The sequence below is a fragment of the Chelonoidis abingdonii genome, chromosome 13 (genome assembly GCF_003597395.2).
Source record: "Chelonoidis abingdonii isolate Lonesome George chromosome 13, CheloAbing_2.0, whole genome shotgun sequence".
NCBI lineage: Eukaryota > Metazoa > Chordata > Testudines > Testudinidae > Chelonoidis > Chelonoidis abingdonii.
The window spans coordinates 6,014,602-6,037,182 of NC_133781.1; the positions used below are offsets into that span (position 1 = coordinate 6,014,602).

Genomic DNA, 22,581 nt, shown 5'->3' on the forward strand with positions numbered 1-22,581 from the left:
CTTACAGGCTGCCTGGAATCAGGGCATGACAGTCTCCATGGTTACCGGCTGCGCTGAATAATCTTTATTAAAACTAAACATTGTTCTCTCTGCTCTCTACAGGATATATTGCAATGGGACATTTGATCGTTTGTTTCTGGCCTTATTCACTTCCAGGAAATGTGTCTGTTCCGTCCTTCATATATTACCCTGGGCTGGGAAAAACCTTTGTATTTGATTTCTCTTTTTTTAAAAGATTCATATCAGGAATTCTTCATTGTAGAGGGAGAGTTGTCAAGCTCAGGCTCTACTGTCCTGGCATTGCCTGGAGGATTGCTTGCGGCTATTCTGCATCGCCTTCTTCCTGGCTAGTAACTAAGTCATCCCACTGCAACATGCTTCAAAGCCCTGTGGGATGAGAAGTTGACCTTGCCTGCCAACCCTTCCCCACCCTTGTTATGTTTCAGTCACTTTAAGGCCAAAAAAGTCACTTGGGTATTGACTTTAAAGACATGATTTAAGAATCCTTCTTAACTTCCTTTGCCCCTAAATTGCTGTCATGATGCTGACCCCCATTCCCCCAGCAGTTTCTATGACCCTCAGGGAATCCTGTGGTGGTAACTGGGACCAGGTGTTCAAACTATTGGCCTCTAATTGCGTCCTCAAGGGTGGCTGCGGTGAGAAGAAGTGTTCTCCAGGGATGGCCAGAACCCAATAAGGGCCTGGAGGCTGAGGCTAGTCAGCCCGCTTCAATCAGCCTTGCCTGTGCCATAATTATCGCCTCCCTGCTTAAGGGCAGGACTAGCTGTGTCAAAAAGTGACTGCCTGAAACACAGTGTCTCTAAAAGGATTGAGGGAACACAGTGTCAGTGGAGACAGGGAGTAAGTTGGCTCCCGTGGAAGGTCCTGGAGTAGAGTCTGAGGACTGCAGGGAACCAGCCTAGGCTATCATCTGCTGTAGCCAGATGGTTGAGACTAGAGAAGGACTCCAGGAAAAGAGCCTGAAAGTCAGGGGCTGTATCCAGAGCCAGAGTAAACGAAAGATAACCCCAAAAGGGTGTGGTAACTGGACCAAAGTGGTGAGTGAGAAGTGTCAGAAACCATAGTGGAGAAACTGAGGCAGGGTGCACCTGCAGTGCCATTGCTCAGCCACAGTGCACCAATGCCTATGACAAGAACATTTTATTGATTATGAACTGAAAATGTGCCTTGCAACTTTTAACTCATCTGTTTTGAACCAGCCTTGTCAATACAAGGCGGGGCAAATTGAGAGCAACCTCCCAGCTGGAGCACCACAACACCACCAAGAGTCGCCTGCAGACACACCAGGTAGCATTTGAGCCACGCGGCAGCTGAGGCCTTCCCACTGGCAGGCTCGTCAGCACGATGCCTCCACTGACCATCAATTCTGAGCATTAGACAAGGATGAGGAAGGAGGTAGCTCTAATGCTCCAGTTCCCTGCTTCAAGGAGGAGCATGACAGGAAGCTAGCAGCTTGCTCTGCCTGAGCCTCGGGCCTCTTCACAAAGACTACCCCTTTCCCCACACACCTCTGGGAAGCTCAAAAAGGTGGGAAAGGAGAAGAAGCTGGGACAAATACAGACAGTTACATTCCCTGCCCGCCTCACCAAGCCAAGAGCATGCTGCCAGCTGGTTCTAATGTGCATCCATGGCTTAACAGTTCCCAAGATCCATAGGAGTAGGTCGCACGCAATAGACACCCACAGTTTCCTTGCTAGCTGACTTCAGGATCACAGGGCTTGCCGCTAAGTGGAACCATTTAATTTGTCGTAAGTGTCTGGCATTGGGCTGTACCACTGAGTTCTGGACCTCTCCCACCTCACAGGGTCCTAGAGACTGGGCTTCATCCTGAGCCTAAATGTCTACACTACAATTAAACAGCCCCTTAGTATGAGCCCCAGGAGCCAAGTCAGTGTCATGGGCCAGCTGTGGGTTTTTAATGTCCGTGTAGATGTACCCATTGTGGCTTGGAATAGCTGGGGCACAGCACAATGCAACTACTCATTCTTCCAGTGTCCAACATACCCCTCCCCACTCCCTCACCTGTCTTTGCCCCTGCCCCTGCTCCAGGAGCTGATGGGAATTAGGTAGAAGAGTCAACTTTGCCAACTCTATGTCCACTGTGGACTGAACGAGGCCAGGTGAATACCCAGAAGCAGACTTGTGGGAAGTTTCTGGTTCTTCTGCGCTTCATAGCCATCTGTAAGGAAACAGGATTAGGCAGAGATCCACTCCATGACAGTGACTGCGAGCCAATAACTGTATGATTAATAACACTTGGCCCCCAAGCTGACAAAGTTTGACACGTCTGCTTCAAGGTGTTCTTGACCTTTTCAGAGGATGCCTAGAGGGCTGCTCCATTCTCACCCTGCTTCTTTCATTGCTGCATTGGCCATCATGTTCAGGGAACAACTATTTTCCAATATGGCCCAGGCTCAGTCTTTCCCATGGGGATGGAGGAGCCTCTTAGCATGGGTATATTTTCAAATGGCACAAACTCCTCTGCAGCTGTATCTAGATCTTGCATGGCTCCCCACCACTGCCAACCCCAAGTGCTCGAAGATCACAAGTCAGATGCCCAAAATCATGAGATTTAAAAAAAAATGACATTTTTGACTGCCTTCTGATTTCTTTCCTCATTGGGGGAAGCTGCCCACCCCTGGTTTGTATGGGATCAGCTCACAATCAAAATTCAACCTTCAGCACACACACAAAGCTGCAACTTCTATTCACAGCACGAAGAGACTCAATAAACCCTTCCTTATTCCTGTGGCATGTGCAGCAGCCACTCCATCACCCTTTGTCACCCCCACTTGCTACACAGGCTAGGCAGATGTCCCACTCCCATTCCCTAGCCATGCTCCCAAACAGTTTTCTGCCCCCACCTGTCCCATAAATTAAGTTCCCCACATTTTTCCCTACCTTTCATATAAGATTCTCCTTCTTCGCTACATCACATCCCCTTGCACCTCCCTCAGCCAGGTATCCTGCTCCCCACACTTCCCTGCATCTCCCTCAGCTGGGCCTCTTGCTCCCCACATTTGCCTGTGCCTCCCTCAGCTGGGCCTCCTGCTCCCCACGCTCCCCTGTGCTTCCCTCAGGCAGGCCTCCTGCTTCTCACATTCCCCTGTGCCTCCCTCAGGCAGGCCTCTTGCTCCCCACATTCCCCTGCGCTTCCCTCAGCTGGACCTCCTGCTTCCCACATTCCCCTGTGCCTCCCTCAGCCAGGCCTCCTGCACCTCCCTCAGCCAGGTCTCCTGCTCCCCACACTCCCCTGATCATCCGTCAGCTGGGCCTCCTGCACCTCTGTGACCGGGGTCCCAGCGGGGGCCAGCTGAGGTTACTTAGATTTACCAAACCAGCATAAAACAGCTTCTTGATTACCTCACTGGCTATTCAGAAGTCAATAACGCAGTTCCCTTAAAGTGCCAGCCTCAGACCTCCATCCAGGTACCCAAGTCAAATATGATGAAGATTTCTGAAAATCTTATTTCATCATATAAAATAAATGATTCTACCAATCCCAAAGGATCAGACACATTACCTCCCAGGTGATTGCATATCCCAGATCTTACCCAAATACTTGCATACAACCAATGCTTATTAACTAAACTAAAATTTATTAAAAACAAAACAGAGAGAGTATAGTTAAAAGATCAATATACATACAGATATGAATTCAGTTCTTGAGGTTCAGGTTCATAGCAGAGATGGTGAGCTTTGTAGTTGCAAAGAGTTCTTTTAGAATTTAGTTAATAAGTTATAGTACAATGTCCAATATCATATCCAGGGTGTACCAGCTATACTGGGATCTCTTCTTGAGACTTAAACTTCCCCTGATGAAGCTCAAACAGATCTGAGATAAACAGGATCAGGACCTAAGGGTCTTTTAATACAGTGTTCTAGCATCCACTTGACCACACAGTGCTGGGTAAACAATAGGCTTTTGATGTAACCTTCTGCTTCCTAAACACCATCAGTAATTAGTTACACAAATTAACAGAGAAATTTGTGCATTAGGCTGTCCATCACAAACTTCACAGAGACATATAGACAATAACATTATTTCACCCAAGATTCATCTAAATGTTAATATTCCCTTTATACGTGGGTAGCATTTAAGATATACACTAGGGCTGTCAAGCAATTAAAAAAATTAATCACAATTAATTGCACAATTAAAAAAAATAACTGTGATTAATTGTGTTAATTGCACTGTTAAACAATAATAGAATACCATTTATTTAAATTTTTTTTATTTTTTTCTACATTTTCAAATATATTGATGTCAATTACAACACAGAATACAAAGTGTATAGTGTTCACTTTATATTTATTTTTGATTACAAGTGTTTGAACTGTAAAAAAAACAAAAGAAATACTATTTTCAATTAATCTAATACAAGTATTGTAGTTCAATCTCTTTATCATGAAAGTTGAACTTACAAATATAGAATTATGTACAATAAACCTGCATTCAAAAATAAAACAATGTAAAATTTTAGATCCTGCAAGTCCACTCAGTCCTACTTCTTGTTCAGCCAATCTCTCAGACAAACAGATTTGTTTACATCTGCAGGAGATAGTGCCGCCCGCTTCTTGTTTACAATGTCACCTGAAAGTGAGAACAGGCATTTTAATGGCACTATTGTAGCTGTTATTGCAAGATATTTATGTGCCAGATGTACTAATGAGTCATATGTCCCTCAATGCTTCAACCACCATTCCAGGGGACATGCGTCCATGCTGATGATGGGTTCTGCTCAATAATGATCCAAAGCAGTGTGGACCGATGCATGTTCACTTTCATTATCTGAATCAGATGGCACCAGCAGAAGGTTGATTTTCTCTTTTGGTCGTTTCGGTTCTGTCATTTCTGTATCAGAGTATTGCTCTTTTAGGACTTATAAAAGCATGCTCCACACCTCGTCCCTCTCAGATTTTGGAAGGCATTTCAGATTCTTAAACCTTGGGCTGAGTGCTGTAGCTATCTTTAGAAATCTCACATTGGTACCTTCTTTGCATTTTATCAAATCTGAGGTGAAAGTGTTCTTAAAATGTACGTGCTGGGTTATCATCCGAGACTGATACAATGTGAAATATATGGCAGAATTCAGGCAAAAAAGAAGAGGACATACAGTTCTCCCCCAAGGAGTTCAGTCACAAATTTAATTAACACATTATTTTTAAACAAGTATCATCACCATGGAAGCATGTCCTCTGGAATGGTGGCCGAAGCATGAAGGGGCATATGAATGTTTACCATATCTGGCAGGTAAATACATTGCAGTACTGGGCAGAAAAGTGCCATGCAAACATCTGTTCTCACTTTTAGGTGATATTGTAAATAAGAAGCAGGCAGCACTATCTCCCATAAATGTAAATAAACTTGAACAAGAAGTAGGATTGAGTGGACTTGTAGGCTCTGAAGTTTTACATCGTTTTGTTTTTGAGTGCAGTTATGTATCAAAAAAATCTACGTTTGTAAATTGCATTTTCACAACAAAGAGATTGCACTACAGTACTTGTATGAGGTGAATTGAAAAATATTATTTATTTTGGTTATCGTTTTTGCAGTGCAAATATTTGTAATAAAAATAATATACACTTTGATTTCAATTACAACACCGAATACAATATATATAAAATGTAGAAAAACATCCAAAATATTTAATAAATTTCAATTGGTATTCTATTGTTTAACAATGCGATTAAAACTGGAATTAATTTTTTAATCACGATTAATTTTTTTGTTAATTGCATGAGTTAACTGCGATTGACAGCCCTAATACACACAATTAGTATTACTTCTAACTTCTAACAATATAGGTCTGCATTTCAAAGTTCTAGCCTACCTAGCAATAGAATGGCCCTAATTACCCTTTCTAATGTGTCTTTAAATGTCGGCTTTGGGTTGGTTAGCCTGCAAGCTGTTTAACCCCTTCTGGCCATGTGTTACACTTTGTATAAGATTCATTGCAATTATATAACAGTGATAGCATTAATGATTTGCATGGTTATATTCTAATTAAACAACGTCACAGCCTTCCTCAGCCAGGTCTCCTTTTCCCCACACTCCTCTGCACCTTTCTCAGCCAGGCCTCCTGCACCTCCCTCAGCCAGGCCACCTGCTCTCCACACTGCCCTGCAGCTCCCTCAGCCAGGCCTCCTGCACCTCCCTCAGCTAGGCCTCCTGCTCTCCACACTCCCCTGCACCTTCCTTAGCCAGACCTGTTCCCCACACTGCCCTTCACGTCCTTCAGCTGGGCCTCCTGCTCCCCACACTCCCCTGTGCCAATGGAACTACACCATTTCACACCAGCTGAGGATCTGGCCCCTACATTCTGTGACGCGGCACCACAAGCTGATGTGCCAGAGCATGAGAGGATGGTTATTTACTATATCATCCTCTTTGCCCAGAGTTCTGGTGATTGTCTGAAATGTATTGCCTGTATGTAATAGGAAGGGTTCACATTAAGAATCTAAAGGATGAAGAAAGAATGATCTGAAATGTAATTTTATCTTTTTGATGTACTCACTATATTTGCTTTTTGAAAATACTGGGTAGATTACGGTAATTTCTTTTGATAATATATTCATAAACTAAGTTTCTATGATTTTCTCCCAAATAGACATTACAAAGAAAAATCAAAGGCCAAAGCAAAGATTTCTCTAATGGGGTTTCCCTAGCTTTGCTGAAAGGGTGAAATTTGTAAAGCACATGAAAAATGAAATATATTTCTTGACCTTTCAGACTGAAGCTCTGTTTACTTTCAGGAAGTGCAGGAAATGTATACAGAGTCTGCTTGGACCAGGGAATCTGGCAAACAGAAGAGAATTCAACAGATATTTGGCGCGATAATTCAGAGTGCTCTGAGAAGAATCACTTCGCCCCACAAGTAAGTATGATGTTTTCTTTTATGCTTTAATACTTTAATCTTCTTAATCCCTTCTTGAATAATTGATCAGATGTTTCCATTGAATAGCTGCAGAAGAGAGCCAGACTTATTTAGGTTATGATATGGAAACCTTTGCTTGTATTTTGAACAGGGATTAGGACTGGAAAAATCCTGAATGCTTTGGGTTCAACAAATTATCCCTAGGTCAGTTTTGGGATCACCACATTTACTGAACTCTAATATAATGAGTAAAAAATGAAACTCATGGAGTCAATTACTCAAACTCAGTGAAATCCACATGCTGAAAGGAAACATATTGGGCAAAATTGCTGTGGAACTAATTGGAATGAACGTGGAACAAATTTCCCACTTCAATTCATTTTCTTTATCCCTGAGCCTCACAGTCATTAGTGGGCAGCTGCATGAAAAGAAAAAATGGAGGCAAAATCACAAATAAACCCAACCCTTCTTGACATTGGACTTTTGATGAGGCTCTGCAGTCACCCAGCTAGGTTAGGCTATGCTAACTATGAGGAGAGGCAGAGGAATACCAAGATAAAACAGAGAATTTTAAATTTTTAGAACTTTATTAGGGAAACCCCCCAAAAGTTTCAGAAGCATAAATAATATAGAACATTGCAAAGTACTTACTTCTTATAACAATAATAAACTATGTTACCAACACATTAACCTTTGTGCGCTCCTACATGGTACTCTTCTTTACTCTGTGCAGTTAATACCAAATACATTGTTATTATTATGAACAAAAAGATTATTGAACAATAGACTTGATTCTTCTCTGAAGTGACACACTTTTCAGCTCCACTTGCACTATCCTGTTCTCTGGTTCTCTTTGCTTTAAGTGCCCCTTAGATTTGACGTTCCTGTGGTTGTGCCTCTTTTCACTGGGTTTATCCATAAGCAGGTTTCTTCACCTACTGGGCCCTCATTTATGCATTTTGCAACTTTATTCCTTCAATGATGTTCAAAGTTACTCTCTCTGATCGCATACTTTAGGTCCTTTGCAGGTGGGCTTCTCATTTACTGGTTTCATGGTCTGTTTTCATCTGACACAGTTTTTGATCACTTCCCTTTTTGACCAATTATCTCCTTGGTACTCTCTGTCCAGTATGTCTGTAGATTTTATTTCCCTCTACTTCCTTTCTCTAATAGTGTCTGCTCACATACCCAGGTCTGTTTTTTTCTGCTTCTTCTGACCTGAAACCTTTCCTATTTTCCTTTTTCCACCCTTCTCACTTCCCAGGCCCTGGCTTTTATTCTTCTCTTCTGGTATTTTATCACCTCACCTCTGCCGTCAGCACCAGTTTATCCCCAGCTCAGCATCTTGATTCTTCTCTTTCTCTAACAGCTTTTTCCAGCCGCCCCCTTTGGGTGGATTCTGAGCCCCCTCCCCAGCTTGAGCTGCCTTTTCACTGGCTGTTTCTCTCTCTGGAACAGCATTATATGCTGCTGCATCACAGCTGCACGTGCTAGTACTAGCCTGGGCCAGGGTTACTACAAATCCTGTTAATAGCAGAGAGCAGTATTATCACAGTGCAGAGCGCTTCTGTACAGTGAGCATCATGGCTTGTGCGGTATGATCCCCAGGTTAACAACATTCAGCTTTACTCGTGACTGCACAGAAAACTCCCTGTACAGTGATATTTTATTGTGCAGGCCAGTAACACTCATCGTTGTAGCACCCAACCTCTTGTTCACAAGATGTCCTGAAAACATTTACTGATCAACCACACGTAGTTTGTGCCCTTTGTACCCATTTAATATACACCTGAGTGCGGATCTTGTGGCCCATGCTGAGGACAGTGTACATTTGCACACCTCTGTAACTGTGCCTTCTTGGGCCACAACTGAGAGTACCAAATTCAGGACTAACTGCTGAGAAATAGGGCAGAATCCCCTGAAGATTGGTGGCTAATCCCGCATAGGATATACCAAACCAGCAACAAAAGTAAACTTCTGTTTCACCACACTGGCTAACAAGAAGTCATAAAGGCCGTTTCCTCAGGCATTCCAGTCCTTGTGTTGCCACCAAAAACACTAGACTTAGAGGTGGGTGGTTCTTTACAACCAGTCTCTTCAAATAAAAGGTTCTTCTGATCCCAAAGGACCAGCCACACTCCCAGGTCAATATATAATTTAGGACTTACCCCAAAATCATGCTGATCCCAACCCTTTAGTATCTAAAATCTAAAGATTTATAGGAAGGAAGAAAGGAAGGAAGGTGAGAGTTAAAATTGGTTGAAAGAATCAAATACATACAATAAATGCAAGGTTCTTGGTTCAGGCTTGTAGCAGTGATGGCATAAACTCCTGGTTTAAGTCAAATCTCTGGCTGCTTCCAAATGATCATTGGAAGGTCCTCAGTCCATTGGTAAGAATGTTCCCATTACTATAATACATATTCCTGAGTTCTGAGCAGGAAAGAGTCAAAATGGAGATGTTTCTGGGGCCTTATGTCTTCTGCCATGTGGAGGGAAATCCATTGTTTGAAACAAAGGCCTCAGCACAGCTAGTGGAAAATTACAGGTAACAAGATGGCATTTGGAGTCATGTGGGAAAGTCGTGTCCATGCATGAAGGTTTGGACACAGTAGAAGCCATTACCTGTACCTCAAATAGCATGTTTGCAGGACAGTTCATTCAGTGTAGATAGGCGTCTCCCATAGTCCATTGTCAGCCAGGTGTTTCTTGGTGAGCCACTTAATTTGAATAGTTCCTCTAAGATGTTCTGGCTAACTGTCTTGTGGGCATTACCCCAGGAGCAAACATTTGAAATCCAGGTAATAAAGCCAATATTCATAACTTTAAATACAAAAATGATAAAGACATACTGATAGCATAATCTTAACCAGCAAATAACAACCTTTTCGTAAACATCTTACATGCCACATTTTGTCCAAGGATTTGTTGCAAATATATAACAGTGGCTGCAACAATGATCTATATGCTCATATTTTAATCAGATAACGTGACAGTCTCCACTGAGGAATTCTCTCACCATACTAAGCACAGTGTGATTCAGAGAACAGGTGATAGGGCTAAGTGTAAAGAAACCAAGGATCTAATTCCAGCACAATTTCTGCCCTGCTGTGTGATGGTGGAGAAGTCATGTCATTTTTCTGTGCCTCTGTTTCCCCTTCCAAGTTTGGTTCATGTTTTCCAATAGTAGATGGCACTCTGATCTCACAGAACCAGATCCATTTGTAGATATACCTGAAGCTAGACTATGTCTGAGAGATCTGTTGTGCACTACTTTCCTCACATTACACTGATTTTCCAAGGTCTCAAATTTGGGTCAGAGAGGAGGGTGTCAAACCTACTAGTACAACACAACAGATTTTCCAGTATGGCCTTGGTGGATTTTTGCTTCCCAAAGGCTGTGTGAGGCATCAGCAGATCATCCTGCTATTCCTGAACCTGCTAAGGCTGCCACGGTGTGTACAAATCAGTGGTTTGACCATTGGTCTACATGTCTGCAGTCACCCATGCAGTTCTCAAATACTGGCTGCACTGCAATTTTCACTGGTCCAAGCAGCTCTGTCACAGCTTTTTGGAAAACAAGCTGTTTGACAATTCCCATTGTTGATCTTCTTTAGCCATCAATTCCCAGAAGCCTTAACCCTCCACTTTTGAGTCAAAGAGCGAGTCAAATTTCAGCATCTTTGCATGGTCAGCATTGAGTAACCAGAGGCAGGGAACGTGCATCTGTTGTGTATTTGGTTGTCATGGTTTTCGTTCCTATGGCAACTGAGTTAGATTATTAGGAGATAGCCCAGCCAGCTTCGGCCAGTTAGGTGAGCTCCATGTCTGTAAATAAATGGTAGCTCTGTTAGCTATCCGCTGTCTAGCCTCAAGTGATTTCTTCCTAAACTAGGTGACCCCAAGGATATAACAAGTGGCAATGAGGATGCGATCCTGGTGCTGCCCCAGCAATAGAAGGAAGTAGAAGTCAAGATAAAGAACAAATAGACAAACAAAAACTGCTTGTTTGCACTGACTGTGAAAGTGAAACTAAACATCATGGCTGCTCTGACTGGGCCACTGGAACCTTTTGATGAGAATCTAGTCCAATGGCCTGTGTATACTGAGCGTTTTGAGCTTTTTGTTATTGCAAGGGACAATATAGAAGAGAAGAAGGTGCCAATATTCTTAAGTGTTGTAGGGGCTAAAACCTACTCCCTGCTACGCAGCTTACTACACCCTGTTAAGCCTGAGACTAAATCTTACAGTGACATTGTGGAAATCCTGGGGTCCCATTTTTCCCCAAAACCACTATAAATTGCTGAAAGATACAGGTTCCCAAAGAGACCAAAAAAAAGATGAAACAGTTGTACAATTGTAGCAATTTTAAAAAAGCTAGCAAACTGTGATTAAGGAGAATTTAATGTGCCCTGCGTGACAGGTTAGTGTGTGGCCTGTACAGTGAAGCTATACGGAACGGCCTACTGACAGAGGCTCAGCTTACCCTACAGAAGCTGTTGATATTGCTGTCGCCATGGAACTGGCTACAAAGGAGGTGCAATACATCGGTGCATCCTCTAGGGTGCAAAAAGTGTCACAAGAACCTACCACAAAACTGTGGCAGAGTCAGGAATGTTACGCTGTGGTAAGCCAGGTCACCAGGCATCAGAATGCTGCTGTAAGGACCTGCGTGTGTCGAACTGGGGCAAAAAGGGACACATTGAGTATGCCTGTAAACAAAAGAAAAAGAGGCCTGTGGTCTGGCTGACAAAAGGGACTGCATACCCTGAGCAGACCAGGCATGATCAAGGTGACACCTCATCGACAGAGGAAGTGCCACTGCATGTTTTGTCTTGGCGTGGGCCACATGAATACGGGTAACCCGTTGTTGATGGCAAACCTTATGCATGGAACTGGCACCAGTGCAGCCGTCTCGAGCTTGGTCTCCGAGCCTGTGTGTAAAAGAAGAGCTACAGATCTTCTGCTTTAAGGCAACAAAAACTGTTCTGAAGACGTTACGGGGAGAAGCTGTGCCCATGTGGGCACTATTGATGTTAAGGTGGAGCCAATGGACAGGCTTCGTAATTGCCACTGTTTTGTGTGTGAAGGTAATCTTACTCAGCCTTACATGGGCAGGTGATTGTTGGGGAAGGATTCAGCTGAATTGGGCAGAAGTGCACCGTCGATGACTAAAGAAGAAACAGTCTAACCCCATATAGAAACATGCTGCCTGTTTTTGGGAGAGATTGGAATAGAAGGGAATCTCTGTGAACATTGAACACTGTAAACATGACAGTCCACAAAATATCTGAAAGCCCGAACTGTCCAATATGCCATCAGGTCAAAAGTTAAGCGAACCTTGGAGCACTGGTCACCAATGGATCCTAATACCAGTTACCCATACCCCATGGGCCACTCCTATCGTCAATAGTGAAGAAGATGGCTCCGTCCGGATTTGCCGGTGATTTTAAAGTCATGGTTCACCAGTGTTATGTCGAGAGCAATTACCCGCTTCCGCATTGATGACCTGTTCGCAGCCTGGCGGGGGACAAGTTCAGAAATGATCTGAGTCAAGCATATACAGACTGCACGTCGATGAAAAGTCCCAAGAGCTGTTGACTATTGTACTCATAAGGGGCTTTATCGATATTGCCGCCTACCTTTGGACAACATCTGCTCCTGCCCTGTTCCAGAGGGCTATGGACCAGATCTGTGTGGCTTGTGAGGAGTCAGTGCTTCTGGATGAAATCCTGGTTCACTGGAAGGAATGAAGAGATCACTTAAAAATTTAAAAGGCTACTACAAAGACTGGAAGAGTACGGGCTCTCAAGTTGCCTTTGCCGCAGACAGTTGCCCCAAAAGGAATTCTATCTTACTATTGAACAGGTAGATATACACCCATGCACTCTACCAGTAAAGAAGCAACTCGCCGGTGATGCATTGCGAAAATCTCGACAAACCTTCTGTCTTAACCCGACCTTCGTTACTACATGTTCCAGAAGGACGGAGTATCGTCCAACTCTGGTTTTGTTGTGGGGGAGATGTGTCATTTTTCCAGCAGCACTGAGATCAACAGATGTTAGAACTGCTATATATCCGTCACTGCTTGGAATAGTGCGCATGAAGGAAATTGCACAAAGCTATTTATGGTGGCCTGGATTGGACAGTGCTAATTGAAGAGAGGCAAAAGCTTTATGATGTCAGGGTGTGAGAAGCACCCAGTTAGGCACCCCTACACCCATGGGACTGTTCCTGAAAACCCTGCAAATATTACGTTGACTTCCGCTGGCCCCCCTTGAAGGAAGCTGTTACTGTGGTTGGCAGTTAGATGCCATTCTAAATGGCCAAAAGTCTCTGTAATGCAGTCACAACTGCCAGAGAGTACTATCCAAAAAAACTTACGGGGATTCTTTAGTCGTTTCGGGTCTGCCAGAAGACAACTTGTGAGCGACAACGGACCACAGTTAAGTCTCTCAGGAATCAATTTTTATGAAGGCCAATGGACACCACATCATTCAGCACCATATCATCCATCCCCAATGGATTAGCTGAAAGATTTGTGCAGACAATGAAATGCTTTGAATCAGCAAGGGGACAAAATTTCCATTCAAAAGCGTCTGGATACTTTCTTACTTTCCTACAGAAACTTACCTCATGCTACGACCAAGGCATCCCCGGCTTTCTAATGATGGGACTACACTGCACACATTGCTTGACTGCGAACCTTCTAACCCCGACAAATTGTGCAACAGCAGCAGCAATATCAAGTCATCAACGGGCACCCGAGCAAAGACGAACCTTAGCTCAGGACAGCCAGTTTGGCTCGAAATTATATTTCTGGAGCTAATGGGTCCCTCCACAATCATCACTCAAACAGGCTGTTTCCTACACAGTCCGGACTGCAGAGATCTTACCTGTGGCAACAGGTGCGATCAGCTGTTGCCAGGTCATGACAGTCCTCAGGACACAATCTGCAAGTGATGGGTCTGACTTCCTCTTCTCGTGAGACACCGAATCACGAATCACTTTCCTGACTGTTCTCCTCCATTACTTGCGGCTGAGATACCCTTTGTCCAGCACGGCTGATACCACTCCTCACCGTTTGTGCTGCGACCCTGAGCCCATGTACTTTCGGTGCAACAAACCAGAAGTTCACCGTAATCCACCTAGGACAGAAGGCTCCTCATTGGCTGGATCTTAGCTAGGGCAAACCACGTTATGGGCAAAATAATCCCCAGGTTTAGCCGGAAAGGAGGCAATCTACCCTCTTTTCTAGTGCTAGTGTGTGTTTAATTAGAGATGTTCTTTTTGGGGAGATATGTTGTGTATTTGGTTGTCATGGTTTTTGTTCCTGTGGCAACTGAGTTAGATTATTAGGGGATAGCCCAGCCAGCTTCGGCCGGTTAGGTAAGCTCCATGTCTGTAAATAAATGGTAGCTTTGTTAGCTGTCTGCTGTCTGGCCTCAAGTGATTTCTTTCTAAACCAGCTGCCCACAAGGATATAACAGCATCCAAGAGTGCTGAGGTTGTTGGCTGATGTGATTGCACAGCCATTGGCCATTAGCTTTGAAAAATCATGGTGATCGGGGGAGGTCCCAGACGATTAGAAAAAGGCAAATATAGTGCCCATCTTTAAAAAGGGGAAGAAGGAGATTCTGAGGAACTGCAGACCGATCAGCCTCACCTCAGTCCCTGTGAAAATCATGGAGCAAGTCCTCAAGGAATCCATTTTGAAGCACTTGGAGGAGAGGAAGGTGATCAAGAATAGTCAGCATGGATTCACCAAGGACAAGTCATGCCTGACGAACTGGATTGCCTTCTATGATGAGATAACTGGCTCTGTGGATATGGGGAAAACAGTGGTCATCATAATCAGTAACTCCTCACTTAACGTCCTCTTGCTTAATGTTGTTTTGATCTTACGTCCCTGCTCATTTACAGAATATGCTCCATTTAAAGTTGTGCAATGCTTCGCTATAATGTTGTTTGGCTACCTGCTTTGTCCACAGCTGGCAGCCCCCCTATCAGCTCCCCTATGCCCCCCACCCGCTGGCAGACCGTGTGGATCAGCCCCTTTCCCCTCCTTACCCCACCTCCTGCCCAAGGCAATCAGCTGGCTTTCAGTGTTCAGGAGGGATGGGGGAGGAGCAAGGACTCAGCGTGCAGTCTCCCCTTCCCTCCCCTGCCCCCCAAACGTTGAGGAAGTGGGGAGGAGCGAGGACATGGCGCACCTCCCCCCTCCCTCTCCTGCCTCCTGCCCACAGCAATCAGATGATTTGTGGCATTGGAGAGGCAGGGGAGAGAGGGGGAGCCTGCACCCTGTGTCCTCACTTTTTCCTCCTGAATGCTGCAAGTCAGATGATTGCTGGGGGCAGGAGGCAGGAGAGGGAGGAGGAGGAGCGAGGACAGGGTGTGCAGAGTAAACGAGGGGGAAGAAGAGGTGGGTTAAGGGTGGGAGCTTGGGGGAAGGGGTGGCATGGGCAGGCTGAGGGCTGAGCCCCCCACCTCTGGTGCTTGCAAAGTAGGGGAAACTGTCGCTGCTGCTGCACAACATGCTTCTCCTAGCCTACAGCACCTTCAGTCTCCTTTCCTGCCTCATTGTCTCCATTGCCAGTGGGCTGTGCCTGTGTGGGGCAAGGTGGGGGCACCTCGAACTATAGTACTGTACTTTACAGTATGCAAAAAAGAATTCTCTGGACCCTTATGGGGAAATTGGATTCGCTTAACATTGTCTCACTTAAAGTCGCATTTTTCAGGAACATAACTACAATGTTAAGTGAGAATTTACTGTACTTTCACTTTAGCAAAGCATTTGATATGGTCTTCCACGGTATTCTTGCCAGGAAATTAAAGAAATATGGATTAGATGAATGGACTATAAGGTCAATAGAAAGCTGGCTAGATCATCGGGCTCAACGGGTAGTGATCAATGGCTTGATGTCTAGTTGGCAGCTGATATCAAACAGAGTGCCCCAGGGGTCTGCCCTAAGGCTGGTTTCATTCAATATCTTCATTAATGAGCTGGAGGGTGGGATTGAATGCACTCTCAACAAGTTTGCGGATGATACTAAACTGGGAGGAGTGGCAGATACACTGGAGTGTAGGGATAGGGTCCAGAGGGACCTAGACAAATTGGAGGACTGAGCCAAAAGAAATCTGATGAGGTTCAGCAAGGACAAGGGCAGAGTCCTATACTTAGGACAGAAGAATCCCATGCACTTGTACAGCCTGGGGACTGACTGGCTAAGTGGCAGTTCTGCAGAAAAGGACCTGGGGATTACAATGGACAAGAAGCTGGATATGAGTCAGCAGTGTGCCCTTGTTACCAAGAAGGCTAATGGCATATTGGGCTGCATTAGTAGGGCCATTGCCAGTAGATTGGGGAAGGTGATTATTCCCCTCTATTTGGCACTGGTGAGGCCACATCTGGAGTATTGTGTCAATTTTGGGGCCCCCACTACAGAAAGGATGTGGACAAATTGGCGAGAGTCCAGTGGAGGGCAACAGAAATGATTAGGAGGCTGGAGCACATGACTTATGAGGAGATGCTGAGGGAACTGGGATTGTTTAGTCTGCAGAAGAGAAGGGGGCATGAGGGTAGATAGCAGCCTTCAACTACCTGATGGGGGGTTCCAAAGAGAAAGGATCTAGACTGTTCTCAGTGGTGGCAGATGACAGAACAATTAGCAATGGTCTCAAGTTGCAGTGGGGAAGGTCTAGGCTTGGATACTAGAAAACCTATTTCACATAGGAGGAAGTGAAGCGCCTGAATGGGTTACCTAGGGAGGTGGTGGAATCTCCATGCTTAGAGGTTATTAAGTCCCAGCATCCCTGACTGGGATGATTTAATTGTGGTTGCTCCTGCTTTGAGCAGGAGGTTGGACTAGATGATCTCCTGAGATCCATTCAAACCCTAATCTTCTGTGATTCTGTGATTCTATGCTGTACACTTGCTCTGCTCTTGGCAAGTATTTGCTGGATCTCTCATGGGTACTTGTCTGCATTGCTTGCACTGGTTCACGTTATACACAGTAGATGCATTTGCTCTGATATACTGTCCTCTGATCTCTGTTTCTGCTCCTGTTCATCCTGGTTCATCTGTACCTGCTCCTTCTGTTTCTGCTGGACTTGCTTTTACCTGGATGCAACATCAATTGGTTGATCAGATCCACGGCTAGTATCGACCAACAGCAGAGAAATCAACCATTTTTTTCCATCTAATTCAGAGGCGAAAAACTCCTGTACCCATGTTACAGCTCATTCTGTTCCTTGGTGCTGGATTTTGTACTGCTGCTGCTGTGTGGCAACATGGAGTTCTAAAGACCCACTTCACTTCCTGCTGGCTCCATTATCCCTATCCTATTTTCCTCTCACAAAGTGGCAGGCGTATTTTCTTCTGCAGAAAGCATATCATGGCAGGCTCCACCACTATGAATTCTTAAGGGTATGGTCACCAACTTAACGTAGTTAGAAACAGCTTTCTGACAATGATGAAGGTGATAACATCCAAGCCAATGCATTTGAACCATCAGTGGAAACAGTAAATTGCTCAGAAGAAGATACGATTACCAGGCTGGACAATAAATCATTACAATCCAGATAGAGTTTGGTGAGTAATGTGTACTGTGGAGATGTCCTCTGTCTGTGGAATTTTTCATTTTTTTCCTAAAGAGAGCTTTACTTGAGCTAGAAAAGTAAATGTATTGTGATAGGTCAACTAAGCACATTTGTTCTCAAACTAGGGGTTGCAACCCAGTTGTGGGGAGATTGCAAGCCCTGACCCCAACGTGTGGCTGCAAGTTGCGAGCCCCAACCCTGTGCTGGGCTGTGAGCCTCAACCAAGATGCATGGCTGGGAGCCCTAACCCTGTGTGGAGCTGCAGGCTACAAGCCTGATCCGGGTGCGCAGCTATGAGCTGTGAGCCCCGACCCCAACAGGGATATGTGGCTGCAAGCCCGAACTCTGTGCTGGGCTGTGAGCCCCGACCCTGACCCCTGCGCCGGCTGTGAGCCCTGACCCCGGGCTGTGAGCCCCAACGAGCACGCATGGCTGCAAGCCACGACTCCAGTGCATGGTTGCGATCCGAACCCCGACCTCTGCGCCAGGCTGTAAGCCCTGACCCCGACAGGGACTCATGGCTGCGAGCCACGACCCCTGCGCCAGGCTGTAAGCCCCAACCACAGCACATGGCTGCAAGCCCCGACCTCTGCACTGGGCTGTGAGCCTCAGCCACGGCACATGGCTACAAGCCCTGACCCTGGTGCGCGGTTGCGAGGCCCGATCCTGGGCTGTGAGCCCTGAACTGGTGCATGGCTGCGAGCCCCACCCCAACTCCGACTCCTGCACCGGGCTGGAGCCCTGAATCGATGTGCGGCTGCAAGCCCAGACCTCGACTCCAATTTCTGCACTGCGCTGTGAGCCCTGAAACGGTGCGCGGCTGCGAGCCCCGACCCTGACTCCTGCACTGGCTGTGAGCCCTGACCCCGGCATGTGGTTGCGAGCCCCGACCCCAGGCTGCGAGCCCTGACACCTGACAGGGATGTGCGGCTATGAGTCCCAACACCAATGCCTGCATTGAGCTGTGAGCCCCGACCCTGACAGAGACCCGTGGCTGCAAGCCTCAACCCACTCTACCTCAAGCGCAGCTGCACCTCCAAAGGAAGGGCGCCAAATAGAAGTTTGCCCAGAGGTGCCATTTTTTCTCTGTCTGGCCCTGATACTGAGACAGCATTAGAGGCTTGATTCGCAGCTGAACAAATACTTTATTAATTAACAGGCAGACACACAGTGCAAACTTTCTCCTGAAAATAATGGCCATTTTTACGGCTAAAACCGCTAAAAAATGAAAGTATCTAGAGTCTTACATTAAATTTGGTTTTGCCTGTATCATCACCTCTGGTATTGAAAAAACGCAATGTGTCATTTGCTGTGAATTTTGTGTGCTGGAGCAATGAAACCATGCAAACTGCAGTGACATCTTGAAACTAAACATCCTGAGCATAAAAATCAAAGCATGGATTTTTTCAAACGCAGAGAAGAAGAGCAAAGAAGTCCAGGCTTGATGCTGATGGAAGTTTCTGACAGCAAATGTCCTCAGCTGTGGAGGCCTCTTATGTTGTGTCACTATGAATTGCCCATACCAAAACACCACATACAGTAGGTGGGGACTATTCTGCCAGCATGCAAAGATATTGTGGCACTTATAGTTGGCAATGATACTGCCAAAAAACTGAATATGCTTTCCATATCTAATGATGCTGTGAAACGCAGAATATGTGAGATGTCTGAAGATATCAAAAAACAAGTAGTGCACGAAATTAAACATTCTGCTTTCAATATTGTGATAGACCCAGGTCAGTTGGGAACAGCAGAGTAGTAGAAGACAGATATACTGGCCACTGGATAAGCAGTTTTCTGTTCCCTGACTGACCAGAGCAGGGCTGCTCCAGGCTGATGAGAACACCTGACTCCAAATAAGCTGCTAAGAGTCAGGTGAGGCAGTTAAGCACCTGACTCTAATTAAGGCCCTCTGATGCTATAAAAGGGCTCACTCCAGTCAGGTAGGGAGGCAGAGGAGAGGAAGTGCGTGTGAGGAACTGGGAGCAAGAGGTATGCAAGAAGCTGAGTGTGAGAAGGCATACTGCTGGAGGACTGGGAAATACAAGCGTTATCAGACATCAGGAGGAAGATTCGGTGGTGAGGACAAAGAAGGTGTTGGGAGGAGGCCATTAGGAAATAGCCCAGGGAGTTGTAGCCAGGGCCGTGCTTCCATTTAGGCAACCTGGCGGTCGCCTAGGGCACCAAGATTTGGGGGTGGCATTTTGTTGCCCTCAGCAGCAATTTGTGGCGGGGTCCTTCCACACTCCGGGTCTTCGGCAGCATTTTGCAGCGGGTCCTTCACTCGCTCTGGGACCCACCACCAAAGTGCCCCTAAGACCAGGAGCGTGGAAGGACCCCCCACCACAGAATTGCCACCAACGACCGGGAGTGCGGAATGACCCCTGCCTAGGGCGCCAAAACCCTGGCACCGCTCCTGGTTGTAGCTGTTGCGCAACTGTACCCAGGCACTCTAGACAGCTGCAGTCCACAGAGCCAGTGGCTGGAACCCGGGGTAAAGGCGGCCCAGGTTCCCTCCAAACCTCCCAACTCCTGATCAAACACAGGAGGAATTGACCTGGACTGTGGCTTCTATCAGAGGGGAAGGTCTCTGGGCTGTTTCCTGACCCACAGGGTGAATCTGTGAGTCGAGCAAATCTGCCAATAAGCACAGGACCCACCAAGGTAGAGGAAGAACTTTGTCACAGTACGTTCAGCCTGCAACTTGATGAAACTACTGATGTTACTCATAATGCAAAACTGATAGCATTTGTAATGTATGTTAATGCCGGGGATGTTAAGGATGAGTTCTTATTCTGTGAACAACTTGAAACAACCACAACAGCACAGGACATTTTCAACCAGATGAATGCCTTTTTCAAAAGCAATGGCATTGAATGGAAAAATCTTTGTGGTATCTGTACTGATGGTGCTCCAGGAATGATGGGTGCATGGTCTGGCTTTCAGCAGAAGGTAAAGTGAGTCTCACCTAATGTGATTGTCACTCATTGTGAAATCCATTGTCAAGTCCTAGCTGCAAAGACATTGCCAATATGCCTTAATGCTGTGGTGGATGTTGTTATATGCGGAATGAACTACATTAAATCTCATGCTCTGAATAGTCGTCTCTTTTGAGAGCTCTGCAATGAAATGAGTGGTGAATATGAAGTTCTGCTTTTCTACACTCAAGTCCGATGCTTTTCTAGGGGAGGTGCATTAAAGCGCATTTTTATACTTCCTGAAGAGATGGCAGAGTTTTTCCTGCAAAAACAGAAACAAGAACTGAACAAAATGTTCAGTGACAAGAAATGGCATCTCTGCTTGGCATATCTAGTTGATATCTTTGGTAGCCTTAATGATCTCAATCTGTCACTTCAGGGAAAACGTTCAACATTAATAGACCTGACTAATAAAATCAAAGCTTTCCAGATGAAGTTGGATCTGTAGTGCAGGAAGCTGGACACAGACAAATACAGCATGTTTCCGACACTTTCCACGTTCAGCGAGGAGGAGGAAGTTAACATTGATAGTGTTTTCAAATCAGTTATCAGTGAACATTTGAGAGCCCGTCATGTAGAGTTCTCACACTACTTCCAAGTGCTACCAGAAGCACATCATTCCCTGGTGAAGAACGCTTTCAGTGTGACAGCTGAGCAGTTACCTACTGATGATATTCACACACAGGAACAGTTTGTTGACAGGATCAATGATGATGAAGTGAAAGAAAAATTCACACAGCGGCCTCCAAACCAGTTCTGGTGCTCAGTTGCAAGTGAATACCCACTGGTGTCTGAAATGGCCCTGAGGGTCCTTCTGCCATTTCCCACTACCTACAAATGCAAGTGTGGATTCTCCAGTCTTCTCACAATAAAGACGAAATCTCAAAATCAGCTAGATGTGAAGAACAACATCAGATGTGCCCTTTCTAAAACAACACCAGGAATAAAACTTCTTGTGTCAAATAAACAGCATCATTCATCTCATTGATTTGTCACTGCTTCAGGTCATTAATTGCTGTCAAGTATTAAAATAAAATTCTACTTAAAAATAACTTTTCCACTTATATTTAATTTGATAAAAATGTGCTTTAGTCTTAATTTAAAAGCAATGAGAAAAGGTAAATTCATTTTAAGCAATAGGGTTTAAATTTAGTATTTAACATAGTGTTAAATATCAAAAATGTGTGTTTAATTTCTAAGGGGGGTCACGGTCAGTGGCTTGGTGTTCAAAGGGGTCACCAATGCAAAAAGTTTGAGAGCCACTGGCTAAGCAGCATTAGCTCCCTCCTACTTCCCCTTCCTGTGGCCAGGTAAGGGGAAACGTCCTCAAACAGAAGTGGCCGAGCTCTGTTTGGAAGTGGTGGCCGCATGGCTAGCCAGGAGCTGCAGAGAAGCTGAATGCAAAGAGAAACCCCCCAGGAATTATGTGCAGAGCTATGTGTGGCACAGGCTGTGGCTGCTGGATGTGACAGATGGGTATGAGTCTGTTTGGGACTTATAGGGGAACAGCAAGGGCTGGGTGGAGAGCCAATGCAGAGCAGCCTCAATCAGAGACAATAACACCCTGTCTTGGAAAACCTCAAGCGTCTATTTACTTGAATAAAGACTGGACTGAAGAGAGCACCCCAGCCACTAGGCCTGAAGAATCCTGACTCTCAGTTGGACTGTCCCAGGGACGCAAACATTTATCATTATTGCTCACTTTGGAGTGTAACCATTTAAGCCTTTGTAACTGAGGTATTTTTCCTTTCCTGCCAACCCAGATAAAATAGCCTTTCACCTACCATGTGTCTGAGTGGTTACTGTGATCCACCAGGACTAATGCCCACAACACCTGGCTGCCAAAGCACTGCACCACTTGCCTCTGACTTGTAATAGACCAGTAACACTACTGGCACCTTAAGAGTTTGGGGTAATTTACTGAGCATCTCCAATAATTACAAAATGCATCAGAAACAGGCATGAAAAAAATAAAATGTTAAATGAAAACATAAAAGAAAAATTGATGCTCACTGGTTTCTGCTCAGATGTCCTGTTCCATATCACTTGACGTGCTCACACACTAATTTCTCCTTTTCACGGAATCACAGAATCATAGAATAACAG

The 22,581-nt window shown here is 45.3% G+C and overlaps 1 protein-coding gene across 1 annotated transcript in view; it reads left to right on the top strand.

The window, feature by feature from the left end:
• Positions 1-22,581, top strand: part of GLP2R (glucagon like peptide 2 receptor) — a 145,308-nt gene that overhangs the window by 27,198 nt on the left and 95,529 nt on the right. Inside the window, 2 exon segments of the mRNA XM_075072002.1 lie at positions 6,379-6,390; positions 6,778-6,899. Of these exon segments, the coding sequence (XP_074928103.1) occupies positions 6,379-6,390; positions 6,778-6,899 (134 nt within the window).